Raw genomic sequence first — 17,629 nt, 5'->3', positions numbered from 1 at the left:
CCACCTCTCTTTCTCTCTTTCTCACTTTCTCACTAGCTCCTTCCAAGATACTTGCTGGAGGTCACCTTTCCTTCTTTTTCTTTTTTAAAAAAAAAATTTTTTTATTGATTTCAGAGAGGAATGGAGAGGGAGAGAGATAGAAACATCAATGAGAGAGAATCATTGATTGGCTGCCTCCTGCACACCCCACACTGGGGGTTGAGCCCACAACCCAGGCCTGTGCCCTTGACTGGAATCGAACCTGGGACCCATCAGTCCGCAGGCCGACACTCTATCCACTGAACCAAATGGGCCAGGGCTCGCCTTTCCTTCTTGCCCTTTCTCTACCCCCACCGAAGATTCAAACTAGCCAGGAGAAACCGTTTCAGAAATCACTTGATCTGCTCTTTTAAAAAAAGAACAAAACATGTTTCTGTCTTTTTTTTCCTTAGTAAGTCCCGGGGCCCCAGTGGATGGTGAGTGGCTGGTACCACAAGGAGGCGTCTCCAGGACAACCATATCACACAACTCCATCCCCGGTGGGAATGGTGCTTCTTGGGATGGTGCCGTGAGCGACTTGTGGGGCTGGACCAGACTTCTCTGGCCGCCCCTGTGACGTACGCTCCTGATGTGTGTCCTCCTGCGGCCACTGAAGGTTCCTTGGTTGTGGGGGTCACCACTGCAGGTGGACAGGTGCCTGGGTCCCAGGCCAGGGTTCCCCCTGGGCTGCTGGTCCTCTTCCCAGACTCCTTCCCAGGGGCACAGGCCTGAAGTGCTGCTCCTTGAACTGCTGAGGGAGAGGGAGAGTTTGCAACGGACTCCAGCAAGAGACAGAGCTGGTGGCAAAGCTTTGCCCGGCCACACTCCTGGGTCACGGAGAAACTCAGCCTACAGGGGCTGTGCTCCCTGAATCTGATGGACAGGCAGCTGCTGTGTGTGTGGCTTGGCTGCAAGCCTCCCTCTGGGTTTAGCATCTTCCCACGTGGAGCTCCTGCCGCCTCCTCCCAGAGCTTGGGGGGCCTGGCACGCTCGGCATGGAGACCACGAAGGGTCTGGAATATGCCTCCTGCCTTGTCTGACCTGTGGATACTCTGGGAAGCCTGTTTCTTTAGGAGAAGGGTGCGTCGTGCCATCCTCTTCTACAGAAAGTACTAATCAAGGGTCTAGAGCAGTGATGGCGAACCTATGACACGTGTGTCAGAAGTGACACGTGAACTCATTTTTTTGGTTGATTTTTCTTTGTTAAATGGTATTTAAATATGTAAAATATCAAAAATATACATCTTTGTTTTACTGTGGTTGCAAAGATCAAAAAATTTCTATATGTGACACGGCACCAGAGTTAAGTTAGGGTTTTTCAAAATGCTGACACGCCGAGCTCAAAAGGTTCGCCATCACTGGTCTAGAGAAAGATCCAGACTTAGGTCCAGGGCTGCCTTGAGGGAGTGGCAGTGGTTTGGGCTACCTGATCCCCACCCCAGGCACGGTGGGAGAACACGGGGGTCCCACGTTCCTTGCCCGAGGCCGTCAGTGTGTCCCCTTTGTACCCCTCAGACGTATGGTAATATTGAGCAGCCACACTTGGAGCCATGGCTGAAGCCAGCATGCTGGGAGACTGTGAGTGAGCCAGGAGCCCTCGTGTTCTCTGGGAGGCCACATGCAATGTCACAGACCGACAAGGAAAGGTTCTCTGCTCAGTGCTGGGCTAGGAGGGCCTGGGCAGCTGCAGGCAGCAGTGGCCACTGGAGTGGCTACTACTGCTGCTCACTACCTGGGGCCTTGGGCAGCAGCAGCCCCTCCAGCTTGGTCTCTTTGGGCCTTGAAGCATCTTTATGGGAAGGTGATAGCCTTTCACCCTCTGGGAGAGGAGGCCTGGCATCTGGGAGGGAGGATTGGCTTTTCTCATGTCTGCCAGAAGAGACCAGATAGAAATACACTGAGTGGCCAGATTATTATGACCACCCCATCAGTACAATGAAGTGAATTAGTTATGCAAATAATAACAATACAACCTTGAGAGTATTTGCTTAAGAAGTTTTCAGTATTCAGTAATTTTGGAAGTGTCAATGAAGTACTGATGGGGTGGTCATCATAATCTGGCCACTTGGTGTAGAGGAGGAAAGTGTGGCTTGGAAATGGGGAGGCAGGACGTGTTTATGAACTGGCAGCTGCAGCAGAGGGAAGGCCGCAGTCAGCCTCCCCTCCCGGTCCTGGCGGGCAGGTGGCCTGGGCGCGTGGAACTGAGGCCTGGATGGCACATGGGGAGCTGTCCAGGCCAGCTTTCCTGACGCTGGTGGGTACGTACCGCCCCCTCCCATATGGTGGCGAGAAGCCACCTTCTGGGCCCCCCCCTCACCCAGGGGGATGAGCCAAGGTTCTGAGGAAACAAGAAAGCTGCCTTCCCCGGGGAGAGGATGCTGGTCTTTGAGACAGGATGTTGGGGGAGATTACACCTGGGATATTGGGGATGTAAGCAAGGTGGAATGTCTTGGGGTTTGGAGAGGGGAAGGCTGGAACATGAGGAGCCATGCTAGGTGGATGTCTACTGGTCAGTTCAGGCTATCCTGCTGGCATGGAACCCGGCGAGGAGGCTGTGCCCAGCCCGGCTGGCACACTGCTCAGTGTCTGTGGGAATTCAGGCAGGAAGGCCCCAGCTGTTTGAGTATCTCCTTTGGGCGACTGTGACAGGGTCTCTGGGGCTTTGGGGTCCCAGGTGCCTGTCTGCCCTGGTCCTCCTAGGAGGGAGCCAGCCTAGCAGGCCTTTTTCTCCAGTGCCCGCTGCCCTCTTGCCTGCCCAGGGCTTCAGGCTACAAGTGTCCTAGAGGCTTGTCCAGTACCAGTTCTGACTGCTCAGGTCCACTGGGCACTGGCGGTGGTCAGTGCTGGGGCAGGCCCAGAGGGTGTGTAGGTTTGGGGAACCCCAGGAGTGCCTGACCTCTTAGCCCAGCAGGCTGAGGCAGATGCAACCAGAAGGGAAGAGAGAACCTGTGGGTCCTCCCCAGGACAGGGTCCCCCTCTGGGTTGAGAAAGTACTAAACCATCGGGAAGGAGGCCAGGACTCTGCATGTTGGATAGTTACTTCCTTCGGGAGCCTTCGGGCTCTGAGAAAGGAGGTGGGACACCGAGCGTGCCCCGCCCCTCCTCCCACCTGAATGCTCCTCTGGTGGAGATGGTAAAGGGGGCAGTGGGCTGTGGCTGGATGCAAGGACGGACGGCAGGGCAGCCTGCGCAAAGCCCACTTCAGCCCGAATGCTTCCTCCCTTCGCCTCCGTCATCCCGAATGTCACACCCTGAAGGCCCCTCTCAAGTGCAGCCCTGCTGGCAAGCCCCCCTGAGCCGCCAGGGCCATCCTGCAGTCCGACCCACTCTGCCTGGAATGATGGCCACGGCTGCTGGTGTGTGCACACCCGGAGAGGTTGGCTGCCCAGGGGGTGGTCTCTGCGTAGTCGGTGTGGGCAGCTCTGAACTGAATGTGATGGTGGTAAAACTGGAGTGTGGTAGAGATGGAGGCGGGTTCCCTGTCAGCCTGGGATTCAAGGGGGCAAGGGTGGCCCTGGGAGACCTGGCCATGGTGAGTTGCACGTGCCCGGCTCAGCGCAGCCTGCTGGTGCCTGAGGCCTGAAGGAACTGCTTTGTTATCCGATTCCTTGTGTCTCTTCCCCATGGCTGCAATTTTCATAGTGGAGCCTTCCCGTGCCACCACCCTCCCTTATCTTTCTCTCTTCCCCCACCCTTTGCAGCACACAGCTCATGCCCTACTCCATGCCCGAGGGAGGGCTTCCTTGGTTACCTAGGAGAGTCACCAAGGTGTCATGCTTGGTGACTTTCTCCCTGGAGGCTGAGCTGGGGGCTGGAGGGGTCTCTTCTGAGCGCTGAGGCTGTGCGCGCGGGGCGGGGGAGATTGGGACAGGACGTGGGTGATGTGGTCTGATGGGGGTGAAGCAGGGGCCAGCGACATGCTGCTGCCACCTCAGTCTTCACTGGTAATGTTTCCAAGGGCTTGGAACGCTCTGAGTGATTAATTTTAGAAAAAGCCTTTAGATTAAGGGCTGAAATGGACAAGGGCACTGTGTGCAGCTGGTGAGAACCCTGCTTCTCTGTACAGGAAACCCTGTGCAGTAGCTCCCAATCATAGCTTTTCTATGTCAATTTAAAATACTTAGTTCCTTAAAGGTGAACCCTGCATTGAAATCTTTTGTAATGGAACAGCTCGCCCCAGTATGTTGTGTTCTGTCTGATAAGCTTGGGTTTTGAGTTCTCATTAAGGTTACACCAGTAAATCCTGAGCGCCTAAGATGTAAGACAAGAGTGTGTCCGAGTACGGGATGTTTTTAGTGCATCTTATTTCTTTGTGAAATCGCTGGTGTTAGAAGCAAAGAGAAAGGGTTCTCCTAGTCCTTTGGTCTTGGTTGAGAAGTCGTTTTAGCAGGGATGTCACTGCATGTTAGCTTAGTTAGCTCAGCTCCCTTCTCTGGCTTTGTTTTAATTCTACTGTTTTAAAAAGTATCTCAAGCATCAAAACCTTTGTTAAAAGACATTTTAAAGAAAGTAACAGCATAACTCTAATATAAATGTTCCTGTGTCAAAGGTTTTAATTCATCAACTAAGGAGGGAACTAGTAAAATGTAAGATGTTACAACTATTTCAAAGAAGAATTCAACAAACACATTCATGTAGAAAACCAGGGATGCAGAAACAAATTTATAAACTGATACAAAATTGGTAAATATTTACAGGGTAATTAATATTATCAGAGGCACCTCCACTAGGACAGAATTCATCTTCATTTCTAGGAATAAGAATAATCTGTATTACTATCCATTTTCTCTAACTTAACAGGGTCATAAAACAGCTTCAGGACAGTGAAAGCCAGAGATGACCTGGGAGGGTGTGCTAGACAGGACACCCAGTGACTTTTTATGCTCACTTCAGTCTTTCATAACTTTTCCTGACACTTCATAATTATCCTGGACAACAAGGGTAATTGCCTTGTCCTGATGCTGTCATGCCTGCTTTGCTAGGTATCCCAGTTCTTTGATGTCTAAAATCCCACTGGTGCTATTTGCCCATTTGCCTGCCCCAAGGTGGAAGCAGGAACTCAAGCTATTTAGACCCAGGAGGCCTGAGCAGAAGGAAGTGGATGTTGATTGAATCAGAGAATGCTTCATTTTTATTGTATTTTTGTTTTTCCTTGTTTTCTTTCTTGGTCATTGCCACAGCCAATTTGGCTATTTAGTCCTGACAAAGACTTTTCCAAAATAGAAAAATAGGATGAAGTAATCCTATTTGCGTTGGAAGTTAAATTCAGCCTGCCCATTAATTTACTCAAAGGATATTTTAGAAAAATTATATACCCCAACAAGGGGCTGTTCTGGGCTTGGCTGGGTTGACCTCTTCTGTTGTCTGAAGGTCATGGAGGCAGAGCACACCAAGACAAGGAGCGAGCTGGTGCACAAGGAGACGGCAGCCAGGTACAACGCGGCCATGGGCCGCATGCGGCAGCTGGAGAAGAAACTCAAGAGAGCCATCAACAAATCCAAGTGAGTCTGGGTATAAGGGTCCGAGGCCATATGGTGTTCTCTTCTTCCGCATCTTCTCAACCTTTTATGTGCCTTGCACTCAGGGACCTGCCTCACCAGAACCTCTTGCCCAGGCTTCCTATCCCAGAGGGACAAATGCTGAGTTGGGGGCCGCTCCTGGGGAACACAGAAAAAGGAATTTCAAAAGCAAACCATTCCATGGCCCATTGGCTGGGCCTGTTTATCTGTCAGAGTGGAGATGAGCTGTCATGCGGCTTTTTGGCCCCTTGAGCGGCTCTTCCTAAGCCTTAGGAGTACCCTAATTAAGTTAATAACAATGTACCTACCTATGTAGTTTAAGTTTAAAAAATTTGGCTCTCAAAGGAAATTTTAATCATTGTACTGTTATTTGGCTCTGTTGACTAATGAGTTTGCCAACCACTGGCCTAGACCCAACAGCCAAAGACAGACCCAGGGCTTCATGGCAGGTGAACAAATCAAGAGTAAAGCATTGGTCTACCCCTCATGCTCAGGCGCCAGAGTCACTGAAAAGAGCCAGGGTCTTCTGGCTGACCAAGAGCCCAGGGGACTAGTATAATGTTTGCATTTCTTGTTCTTGCCCATGACCTGGTTGGGTCTGTAGACCATTTCATACTTCTATCCTGGACAAAGCCCAAGGGGAGCAACCTGAGCCCGTCCTTCCAGTGGCTCTGCTGTGTTGTCGGGGGAGGACTGGTGCTTCCCCCTTACCCAGCTTTTTGAAGAGGGTGTTTGAGGCAGCCCCTTCTCCAGCCTTATCTGCTGGTCATCCCTGGGGAGCCCACCTCCTTAGAAGAGATCCGGGCCACATTAGCTGCAGGGCACAACCTGTGACCTTAAACAGCCTCCCCAGAGAGGAAAGTGAACCAGGATGCAGGGGCTCCAGGACCTGTGTACATGTGTGGATTCCCCAAATCTTGAGTGAGCCCAGTGCCTCTGACTGGCATCTGTATCCATCAGGCCCCAGAGCTGGGAGCACCACCTTCAGCTCGTGGACGACCTAGCCTCACACACCTCATGGAGTTTCACTGTGTTATGTTACTCTTGTTTTTTCTGTCTTTCACAGGCCTTATTTTGAACTCAAGGCAAAGTACTACATGCAGCTTGAGGTATGTGTGGCGTTTGGTTTTGTTGGTGATGGGATTTTTATGCAAAGCCCCACTTTTTGTGATACTTTCAAATACCTCATTTGCTACAAGAGGAGAGTGGAGAGACACTCTTTACTGAGTTTTCAGGCCTCTAAATGGTCTTGCGTGGTCTCTGACGTTCTCTGCATCTGCTGATTAGTCACTTTCTATAGTACTGGGCAGTGGTTCTCAGTATGCTCCTAGGACCAGTAACATCAGCATCGCTTGGGAACTTGTTAGCAGTACAAATTGCTAAGTCTTCCCCACCGCCCACTGTGAATGGAGCCCAGCCGTGTGAACTCTAACAAGGTATTCTGATACAAGAGCCCTCCAGGGCATTCTGGTACAAGTTCGAGAACCACAGTGCTGGGGACCAAATGGCTAGAATGTGGGACTTGTGTGTGAATTTGACACCCACTGTTGTTTCCCTGATTGGGTTTGTTCTGCCAGTGGTAGTTTCTGGATATGGAGCTTGTTTGTTACCCAGATGGGAGTTGGAAGTGGTAGTGGCTCCTTTTATATCTGGTACATGGACAGCTTTGATAAGAATAATCAGATCCTCAGTCATGTCTTGGAGTGATGGGCAGAAAACATGCTTGGACCTGCCATTCAAAAGCATCCCAAGGCCAACAGTAAGCCTTCACTTACTGAGCCTCCTGTTCTCCTGACCAGCAACTAAAGAAGACCGTGGACGACCTGCAGGCCAAACTGGCCCTGGCAAAAGGCGAGTACAAGACGGCCCTGAAGAACCTGGAGATGATCTCGGACGAGATACACGAGCGGCGGCGCTCCAGCGCCATGGGGCCTCGGGGCTGCGGCGTGGGCGCTGAGGGCAGCAGCACATCTGCAGAGGACCTGTCCGAGAGCAAACCCGAGCCAGATGCTGTTTCTGGTGAGTCGGGGGCTCGTATACAAGTTGTGTGGTCGGCTTCGGGCTGTCTTCCCCATCACAGAAGGGCCTCACTTGGGAGGGACCGAGGGCTCTTTCTGGTGACTTACCACATTTTGTGGAACGCTGTGTTCATCAAGTTGCTACTGAGTGTTCCTCAAAATCAGGATTCTATGGTCAAGTAAGTTTGGGAAAATGTCCTATGTTCACTCCTCTCTGAGATTCAAAGTGCATACTACAACATACAAGGGTCTGAGAAGCACTGCAGGAAAGAGCTAAGAACAGGGCTCTGGAATTAGGTTTGATTCAAATCCTCACCTTCCCATCATTACTAGCACATGATGCAGGCAAGGATTTATCTTTATATCTGTTTCTTCAGCTGCAGAATGGGGAGTATGGTAGGACCTACTCTCTACTGTAGAGTGGTGGTAAGGATTAAATGAAATTAACATCCCACAGTGGTGGCTGTCACTGGTGTCTGACCATACAGAGCCCTTTTCCAGGAAAACTGGTATTAGAGGTTTGATGTGGCTCCCTTTATGTTAACCATGAAAACTCTCCAACACCGTCTTCGTACAATTCCTCTTCCTTTTCTGTGCCGTGGTCCCCAGTGGCTCTTTCCCAACAAATGTTCAAGTGCCGGGCCCAAGTAAAGGAAGAGGAAACTATGATCTGAGAATCAACAATATGAGGACTTTGATACGCATCATCTCATTTACCCTCTATGGAGAGGAATGTGAAGCTCAGAGGTTAAGTAACTTGACCAAGGCTATACAACAAATAGTGGAAATAGGATTTGGAATCAGATTTGAGTCCATTTTGCCCCCAACATTTCAGTATTTCTCATTTATGGTAATCATCTATGGGATGCCACAAGGCTGTTTTTAAAGATGAGGGAGGAAGAAAGGGGAGTAGAAGAGGAAAAATCTAATAAGCAGGATTATGTGCAGGCAGAGGGAACTAGCTAAAGGCTGAAGTGGCTTTCGAACCATGACAATGACATGTCTCTGGGCCTTGGTTATTCTGGTCTAAAAGTAAGTCAAATTACAGCGCACTGGGAAGGAATTTTCTTCTGCAGCAAACTGTGACCTAGGTAGGCTCTGAGTGCGTCTTTTGAGATAAGTCACCTGGAAGACAGCAAAGGTCCCAGCAGGTATTCCAAGCAGGGCTGTTTCTCCCAGCAGCTCCTGCTTCTGTTGTGGAGGAAAGCCTTGCTGTCTGACTGGCTTTGTTGGGGATCCTTTACAAAGGGCCAGCCCTCTTCCTGTACAAGTGTGGATCTTTTGGGGGGGGGGGGGAGGGGGGACAGGAGTGGAGAAAAGTCCCTGATCTGTGGCTGAATTCATCTTCTACCTTTAGGCAGTGTCTACTGACACTAACTTGTAGGGCACACAGGCTATGACATTACTGCAGGACACTGACCATGCATGGGACCCAGCTGCCAGCCACTTCCCTTTAGCTGCATTAGTCTGGTCGTGCATGCTGGGGAGGGTCACGTTCCTTTTGTTAGGCACCCACAGTGGCAGGGATTCTGCAGTCCCCGTGCTGTGTCTAGCTGTCTGCAGCAGCAAACGCTTCTGGAGGTGTTTAAGGAATTAGGCTGCTATCAGAACCTGTGTGACTGGTGTTCTCTCTCATCCTAGTGGCCTCCGAGGCCTTTGAAGATGACAACTGCAGCACCTTTGTGTCTGAAGATGACTCGGAGACCCAGTCTGTGTCCAGCTTTAGTTCAGGACCCATGAGCCCATCTGGGATGGCCGACCAGTTTTCTGCAGTTGTGAGGCCCGGCAGCCTGGATCTTCCCAGCCCTGTGTCCCTGTCAGAGTTTGGAGTGATGTTTCCAGTATTAGGCCCTCGCAGTGAATGCAGTGGGGCCTCCTCCCCGGAGTGTGAGGTGGAACGAGGTGAGTTGCAGCCCTCTCACCAGTAGTGCTGTCCCGGGTGACTCTGCCTTTGCAGCCAGATCTCTGCACTGTCCTAGACCTTGTTCTAGACCGTGACCAGGTCTTGGAGCCCCCAGGGCTGTGTGAATGTGCTGTCGGTGTTTATCACTGAGATAGTTTCCAAGTCCTGTTCTGGGGGCTTCCGGCTCCATAGCGTGGGTTCTGTCTCTCATCACAACAGTCCTCTTGACAAGCACATGCTAGAGATTTCTGTTTCCCAGCTATTAAACGAATATGACAATTTTCATCTCTAAAAATAAGGAAAATAGAAAACGCTCTGAGGAATAAAAGCAGCTTATATGATGGAGAACCCTCTGTTATATATATGTGTTGGGCAACACTGGGAAATTCTAGAGGGTTAAGTTGGCTGATTAGTTTGGGCCTAAGTGACTCTTGGAATTGTCGACACTCACTTAATCTTTACATTTCTATAGGAGACAGAGCAGAAGGGGCAGAGAATAAAACAAGTGACAAAGCCAACAACAATCGGAGTCTTAGCAACAGCAGCAGTGATGGTGGCAAGAGCCAGAGCAGCACCTCCCCTGAGGGCCAGGCCTTGGCAAACAAGATGAAGCAGCTCTCCCTCCAGTGCGCAAAGGGACGAGATGGGATTATTGCTGACATAAAAATGGTGCAGATAGGCTGATCCCACCAAGATCCTGGCCCCAGTGCACACCACTATTTATATGAGAAACTGATTGGAGAACATTGTGCCAATAACCCTTTAATATATGCCAAATCGTAAGTGTTTACTCTGAACTGCACCAGGGAGGTTTCAGAGACCTTAAGGCTGAGGATTTTTCCTCTGGTAAGAGCTCTTGGGCTGGTTTGTTTCTAGAGCAGAGTTGTTGCTGCAGGTGGGCTGTGACCAGGGCAGTCTTTGTGGAACATTAACTGTAACAGTGTTATGGAAGCAATAACTAGTTCTCACAAAAGAACCCGAGCAAGAAAGGGCCTGGGAAGCTGAGCCCAACAGCTTGCTTCTCTCACCCCCAGCTGGGAAAAGAGATGTTCCCTCCTTTTATATCTTAGGGCATCTAAATGAAAACAGAACGCAAGACAAAATTCAGATATTCAGAACATACCTTTTTGACCCAGTGAAGGCTTAAAAAAAATCCAAGAACGTAATTCATTTTTTATCATCTCTGATGTTCGAAAGGGGCTTTAAAAAAAGTATGTATGTTAAAACACCCATTAACACCATCTTCTATAAAGGTTACCATGAACTGCACTTTTTGGGGTGGGAAAGGTGAATGCCAATGTTGGGATCGGGGTCGGGGAGGTGAGGGTAGCAAGGACATATCATAGAAAGAGATTTGTGGTTGGGGAAGAAAAGGTTCTATAGCATAAACCTTAGCCTACCAGCCAAGGGGACTTATTCTAAGAGAAGTGCATGTGACGAATGGATGCCACTGTTATTCTAGATTGACAAGGTGTTACTTTCTCTGTAGGTTGTAACTTTAAAAATTACTTAAGGGTTATGCTACACTAGTATTTCTTAGAGGAAACTGTCTCTTAAAGCTAGGAAAGGGAGTAGGCATGTGTTGGCAAAGGCTGTTAAATAGATGCAATGGAGTCTGTTATTCTAATAGTAAGACTGCTTTTCTTTAATGTTTTCAAGGCTATACATATTTAAGAGCACTGTATTTTATTTGTTTTAAAAGGAAAAAAGCAACCCCATTTCAAGTTGTTCGTTAATTCTGTCACAACTTGTATGTTTTAGTCATTTGTAAATCTCTTCATACTGTAGTGTTTTCTCCTTTTTTAATGACTAATACAGTATCTTAATTACAAGGTTATTTTGTACTTGTCTTAATACCTTGAGTGTAATAAAAACCACTTAAGAAAATGACAACTTTCTATGATTTCGAATGAGAAATCCTTATCTTGTCTAAACCTTCTATTCTAGGCAAATTTCTTGCCCTAGGAAGAGCATGGAATGCTGTGGTCATCTGTTCTTATTTTCAATTAAAGTTATGGATCTTAATAATTTAAGCCCCCATTTACCAAGGTTTGAATTCGAATTCTACTTTTGCTGCTACAAATCTGAGCAATTAGGGACAAGGTGGTTATATTGGAAAAGTGGTTCTCAACTTCTGCTGCACATTAGGATCTCTTACAAAGCTTAAATACTTCTCTGGTCTGAGCCCTAGAGATTCATTTAATTGTTGGGGTATGCTTGGGTTTTTAAAAGCTCCTCAGATCATTCTATTCTATTTGGTCTAGCCAAAATGAATAATTTCCCTTCCGTAGCACTGTGTTTGGAGCTCTCTTATAGAATTCAACATTATAATACATTAACTTGCTCATAAACAGGTCTCCTCCATTAGATTTTTGAGGGCAGAGATTAGAACCTAAAAAATCTTACAGGATGCAAACTGAATTAACACAAGAAGTTCAAATCATATATATGTTTATATTAAAGGCCATAGAAAATTACTTATATTTACCAAAGAGAATTCTCACTAGTATAATAATCTACCCCTGTCCTGAATGATAAAGAACAGATTTTTTTGAAGTATGAATTTTCAAGCAAGTAATGAGTTCTTTAATCTTTTACATGGAACATACTTGATGAAGTCCTTTAATAATCAATTTCTCTAGGTTAAACTACAGTTTCCATAAGTATAAACATTTTATTTCAATTAAAGGTATCAAATACAAAATAACTTTGATAATTGTAAGAGATGATGTAAAATACCACCTTATTTTCAGATCTTTAAAATCTTGAGCATCATTCTGCTCTGATGGATTTTTATGTAAACAACTGGGAATTTACACACAAGACATTAGTATCTTGGCAATTTCTCCGAATGCAATCCCAATTAAAATATATTAAATTCTCAAGTGTATTTTCTCCACAGTGCTGTTACCATTAAAAACACTCAAAAAGTACCAACTAAACAGTGATGTCTTCAGTGTCTCAGACTACTACTTTCATTAACCTGATAAAAAATGACTGCAACAGCGAATATATATACTTCAGTTCTCTTTACATGATTCAATGGGAGACAGGTACTAACTTTAACAACCTTCACTCGTAAGCATGAGCATCTTCATGCTAAGCTAATTAGTATTTCTTAAAGCTTTATTCTCTCATAACATCTGGGCAACAAACATTTAAAGTCATAAGTAATGCAGAATTAAAATCTGTAATAGTGACTATAATTCATTTGGTAATTAGTTGCCCAAGATGCACAGTAGAGTCACAATACAAGCAGGTTTTACCTTACAACATGCTCTGCCAGAAAGACAATGTAAATAGTTCAGATTATACCAGCCTACCATTCCATTCAATGAGTCTATGTCCCTCTCATCTGGTCTCAGTTCCCTCTTAGCAAAATCATATCACAGTGTGATTGAGTATAAACTTAAATCATCTGCACTTTTTAAATACACTGTGGCCCCTTTTAAATGCAAGCCAATTCACAGACACACAAAACCATGTAAGTGGTACTTCTAAAGTAATTTATGGCAATTCTGTCTATATACAATTCTCCCTAAGCACTCCGACTTGAGCACCGGATTCCATTGTAACATTTTTAGAGAATTAATTCTGTTCTTACTGTTTAGTGTCCTGCAGATTTGTGTCTTCATTTGAAGAGTTGATTGTTTCGTAAGTATAAAATCCAGTAAGTGCAGCCATTTCCCCATCACTGAAGCTGTGTTGTCTTGATGGGAATAATACTATTAAAGTCCAAGAAAAAAGGTCCGTCTTGTTTAGGCAAAAATGTACTGGGAATGATATTGTAAATCCCAGCAGGTATATTTTCTAATTCCAGGTAGCAAAACCCACACCTGTATTTAGGGAAAATAAAAACAAGGCTTACAGATGATGATGCCACAATAAGCAAAGTAGAAATCAAATATAATCAAAATGCCAACCTTACCTGTAGTCACCACTAGATTTCCTCTGAAAGCCATGGGGACCAGGGTCTCCCACCACAGACACCGTTACAACTTCAAATCCAACACTATACTGCCTAGCAGTAAAAAGAAACAGAATTACTGCTAAGTAGTCTCAAATACAGACCTAAAAGTAAGCATACCTAAAGTGCAGATGTACTATTGAAGTCAAGTACAGGCTTTCCAAAGCTTCAGGAGGAAGCTTCCTACACTGAAACACATGCGTACTATTTTTACACTAATTATAGAAAACACCATTTCTATTTTAAAATTGCAGCCATAAAGATTAATACATTAAACTTACTTTAGAAGAGACTACATTTTACTATAGGCTCCCAGATAATAATGTTAAATTGAAATGATAAAAATACTGTCATTGTATTAGGCAGAACAAGTGGGACAAGAGAGAAGACCCTGAAAAAAATCTCAATTTAAGAAAGTAATTAGCATATGGTAGACATGGCATTCCAAATCAGTATGGAAAGGAAGTATTATTTAGGTAATTAGTTGCCCAAGATGCACAGTAATGATGAAGTGATAAAAAATTGAATTGCATCTCACACCAAATATAAAAATATATTCCACATGGATTAAAAGTATAATGTAAAAAATAAAAATCATAAAAAGAACCAGAAGAAAATACGGTGAAAATTAACTTACTATTTGGGTGAGATTTCCTGCCCACAGCAAAATAAACCAGAAAAGACTGATTACTTTAAAATGTTTTTTTTTTTCTTTCTATTTATCTGGGAAAAATACTTGCAAATATATGAAGGAGTTAATGTTCTTACAGATATACCCTATGAAAAACATGACAACTCCAACAGAAAAATGGGCAAGACATGAATTAGCAAAATAGGAAAAAAATACACATTGTCAAGTATTTTTACATGTTCAATCTATCTAGAAATTAAATACATAAAGGTAATTAGATAGATACCTTATATCACCTAGAAGACTGGTAAAGGTTTTTAAAATGATTGTGAAAAGTAGCTTAGTCCTATTAGAATCAGTTTCTTTTGAATTTGTAAAGCAGGCACAATTAAGCCTAGTTTTATTTAGTACTATTTTTTAATTTGTATTCTCTAGTTTTTAAACCTTTTAAAATTGTAAAATATATTACAATGACATAGTTTGTACAGTGAACAAACACCTGGGTTACCACCACCTGAATCAACAGACCCTCTCAGCACCACAGAAGTCCCTTGTATCCACCTTTCTCATCACAATGCCTGTGCCCACAAAACTTTCACTTTCTTGCTTTGTATATAGTGTGACTATCAAAGTATGCATCCTTAAACAAGTTTAATTTTGTCTGTTCTTGACTTCATGTAAGTGGAATCATGTAATATATATATATTGTTATGTTTGGCTTCTGTTTTTCAGCATTATTTTTAAAACTTATCCATCATGTAGTGGGTAGCTATAATTTATTTTCATTGTTATGTAGGACTATTTTATAATCTTAAGTGCCACTGATATACATCTGGGTTGTTTCAAACTTTTGGCTTACAATTGTTTACTGGCCATTTGGATTATCGTTTTTATGACATGCCTGTTCAAGTTTTTATTTTAAAACTGTAGACTTTTTTTCCACTAATGTAGCACATGTAAAAACATTTTTATTAAGGTATCTCCTATAGTAATCCACCTGGAACTGATTTTGCAATCTGATATTAGACAGGGGTCTTAATTACCAATTTTGGTACATGGATACTCAAATTATTTCAGCACCATTTATTGAACAGAGTATCCTTTTCCCACCCTTACGCAATAGCATCTTTAACATAAATCAAACATTCATATATGCATAGGTCTGTTTCAAAACCCTATTCTGTTCTAAGCTCATTTTTAATATAACATTAAGAAAGTTACTCATCACAAACCTTGGTCCTCTTAGTTCAATTAGTAATGGCCCAGTCTTTTCTATATGGAATTGGTAAATGGGATTATTTTTATGAGTCTCTTGGAAATTTGCACATCCTCCAGCACTCTGACCACTCCACTTTCCATGAATCTAACAAAACAAAGTCTGTGCATTAACAAAACTTCACATTCTCCAATTCTATGTTAAAGAGAAAACTCCTTCACAAACCGGACCCCCCCACCCCCCATCTCCTCAAAGATGGCAACTCCCCACTCTGGCCCCACCCTCTCCCCCCAGGCTTTGTCACCTACAGTGACAGTCAACGTCATTCTTCATTCCAGCCAGGCTACTTTGCTATACTAAGCACTACCTCCATCTTTCAGCTTTAAATCAAGTTGTTCTCCCTGCCAATAATTCTCCCTCACATCCTCTATACATCTAGCCCACCCTGTAAAGTCAACCCTCAATTTAAGAGGTTCATCCACATGGCTTTCCCTAATGACAAAGGTTTATAGTAATCTTTCAATTTCTTATTTCTGCTCACAGAATCAATGTTGCTTATACTGAAGATCTTGTATTCCAACTCAGATCGGATAGAGGCTATTTACATTTCCCTTATTCCTTTCAAGCTCTGGACTACTTTATTTTGTAAGAAATTATTAAATGTGATGAAAACAGAAAAAGAGAAAAAGGGAATTATAAGATTTCTCTGAGATCATGACCCAGAGACATTTCTCTTACCTGCTTTGATAAGGTGTACGGTGAAGGAATCTTTGAAAAAGTAAAGCTGCATGCTGAATATACCTAGATTAAAAAAAGATTATTGTACTGATAAAATTTATACTTATAAAAATACCAAAGTGAGAAAAGAATATATTGGAAGTCCAATAAATTAGTTGACACATATAAAAGTCATATTCTGTAGGCAGCCTGGAATCAAGACTGGTTTAATGAAGCTAGGGGATCTGGTATTCACTTTCTCTGGCACTGTGTGTTACTCAGGCCAAATCACAATTTCTGTAGGGCTTGTCTTCTGCATCTGAAGAGTGAAGGCAGCTCCCCAATGCCCCTTTCATCACAAAAAAATCTATTCTAAGTGAATTTCTTTACTGATCTTTGGCATACAAATCTATGCAGAACAAAATTACAATGATCTTCCCAACTTGTAAGAGCAATGTTTATAGGCAATCAATTCCCTTCCACTAAATTCAGCATCTTCTTTTTCAAGTCAGCAAAGGTATTATGTAGGCTAAAGGAGTTTCTATTGCTTGCTCTGTAAATTTATTAGTCCAATGTACCACATTACCTCAGGACTAAACAAACTATTACTCTGGAAAAAAAATGCTCATTGAAAATGTTATGCAAAATTAAAAGATTACTTTTCAAAAGCATTATTTTATACAGGAAACATAATTTAATATTGAATTGATACACATATAAACCCACATAAAAATAAAAATACACATATACATAAGAATACATAAATTTTCATAAACTTTTTCTGTAGATAATCCCACTTACAAAGCAGAGCACATAATATACTTTATATTATTGTTTTGTCACTGTATGTTGGTTTACTTACCCGGACTGTGTAATGGATTGTATTCTGTTTTTCATACTGAGAAACCACTAATGTAAAGGTATGGGTCCCAGGTGTGGTCAGCTTTATCTTAGTCAAATAATGAGGGCTGTTAATTCGAATCCCATCAATGTATGGGGGCGGGTCAGCTGCAATAAACCAGTGGGTTTACAGTAAGGAGACTTAAATTTAAGTTTTATGGTTGATGGTAGGAAAAATACTTAAATGAATGGACATCCCCTTAATTGATTCTATCTCTAAATATAATGTTACTAAAGAATTACAATTTCAATTAAAAACTTTATAAATAAATTTGAAACTTTAAAATTAATGTTTCTAATAAAGCAAAAGCAATCTTTTAGAATACATTCAATGATATATAGGATAATCCCTGCTCTCTGCCCTATGCTGCTTTCCTTCAGGATTTGCTTATTTTCTTTAGAGAAAATTTTTAAAAAGATATAAAGAAGTAATGAAAAATGTGTCTATATTCCCCACTACTCGGAATTAAAATTTTTTTCTATATTAGCTTTCTTATAAAACAAAGTCCCTTTAAACCACCACCCTTAGTCTTATTCCATTCCACTCTGAGGGAGTTGATGATGGGACATCTTTTCAAACTTTAACACCCATTTCCCCCTGCCCCCCCCGCAAAGGAATGAATGGGTAATTGTTATCTGTGAGCATATATTTAAAAAAGGATTGTATGTCTTGTTTTATATCTTTATTTTTCACTCAACATGTTTTTGAAATCCATGCTGTTCTAGATATGGTTTATTTC

General features: G+C 43.7%; 2 protein-coding genes across 12 annotated transcripts in view; one reads left to right on the top strand and one right to left on the bottom strand.

Moving 5' to 3' along the window:
• The window catches only part of SH3BP5 (SH3 domain binding protein 5), a 69,185-nt gene extending 57,834 nt beyond the window's left edge, over positions 1-11,351 (top strand). For both annotated transcript variants that reach the window (XM_059663997.1, XM_059663996.1), the window contains 5 exons: positions 5,389-5,519; positions 6,604-6,646; positions 7,337-7,556; positions 9,197-9,457; positions 9,931-11,351. In XM_059663997.1, coding sequence (XP_059519980.1) covers positions 5,389-5,519; positions 6,604-6,646; positions 7,337-7,556; positions 9,197-9,457; positions 9,931-10,142 — 867 coding nt within the window. In that variant the 3' untranslated portion in view covers positions 10,143-11,351. The remainder of the gene's footprint in view (positions 1-5,388; positions 5,520-6,603; positions 6,647-7,336; positions 7,557-9,196; positions 9,458-9,930) is intronic.
• Positions 1-17,629, bottom strand: part of CAPN7 (calpain 7) — a 53,275-nt gene that overhangs the window by 3,444 nt on the left and 32,202 nt on the right. For 2 of the 10 annotated variants that reach the window (XM_059663994.1, XM_059663993.1), the window contains 5 exons: positions 16,852-16,997; positions 16,011-16,073; positions 15,289-15,419; positions 13,387-13,479; positions 12,113-13,294 (listed from right to left, as the gene is read on the bottom strand). In XM_059663994.1, coding sequence (XP_059519977.1) covers positions 13,150-13,294; positions 13,387-13,479; positions 15,289-15,419; positions 16,011-16,073; positions 16,852-16,997 — 578 coding nt within the window. In that variant the 3' untranslated portion in view covers positions 12,113-13,149. Of the gene's footprint in view, positions 1-4,548; positions 4,769-5,333; positions 5,676-7,312; positions 7,725-8,384; positions 9,747-10,194; positions 10,534-12,112; positions 13,295-13,386; positions 13,480-15,288; positions 15,420-16,010; positions 16,074-16,851; positions 16,998-17,629 lie in introns of those variants that run through there. The other 8 variants (XR_009448551.1, XR_009448553.1, XR_009448552.1 and 5 more) reach the window with 8 other exon arrangements.

Source organism: Myotis daubentonii, chromosome 14 (genome assembly GCF_963259705.1).
Source record: "Myotis daubentonii chromosome 14, mMyoDau2.1, whole genome shotgun sequence".
Lineage (NCBI taxonomy): Eukaryota > Metazoa > Chordata > Mammalia > Chiroptera > Vespertilionidae > Myotis > Myotis daubentonii.
Note: the sequence above shows the minus strand (reverse complement) of the source record. Positions and strands in the feature narration are given on the sequence as shown.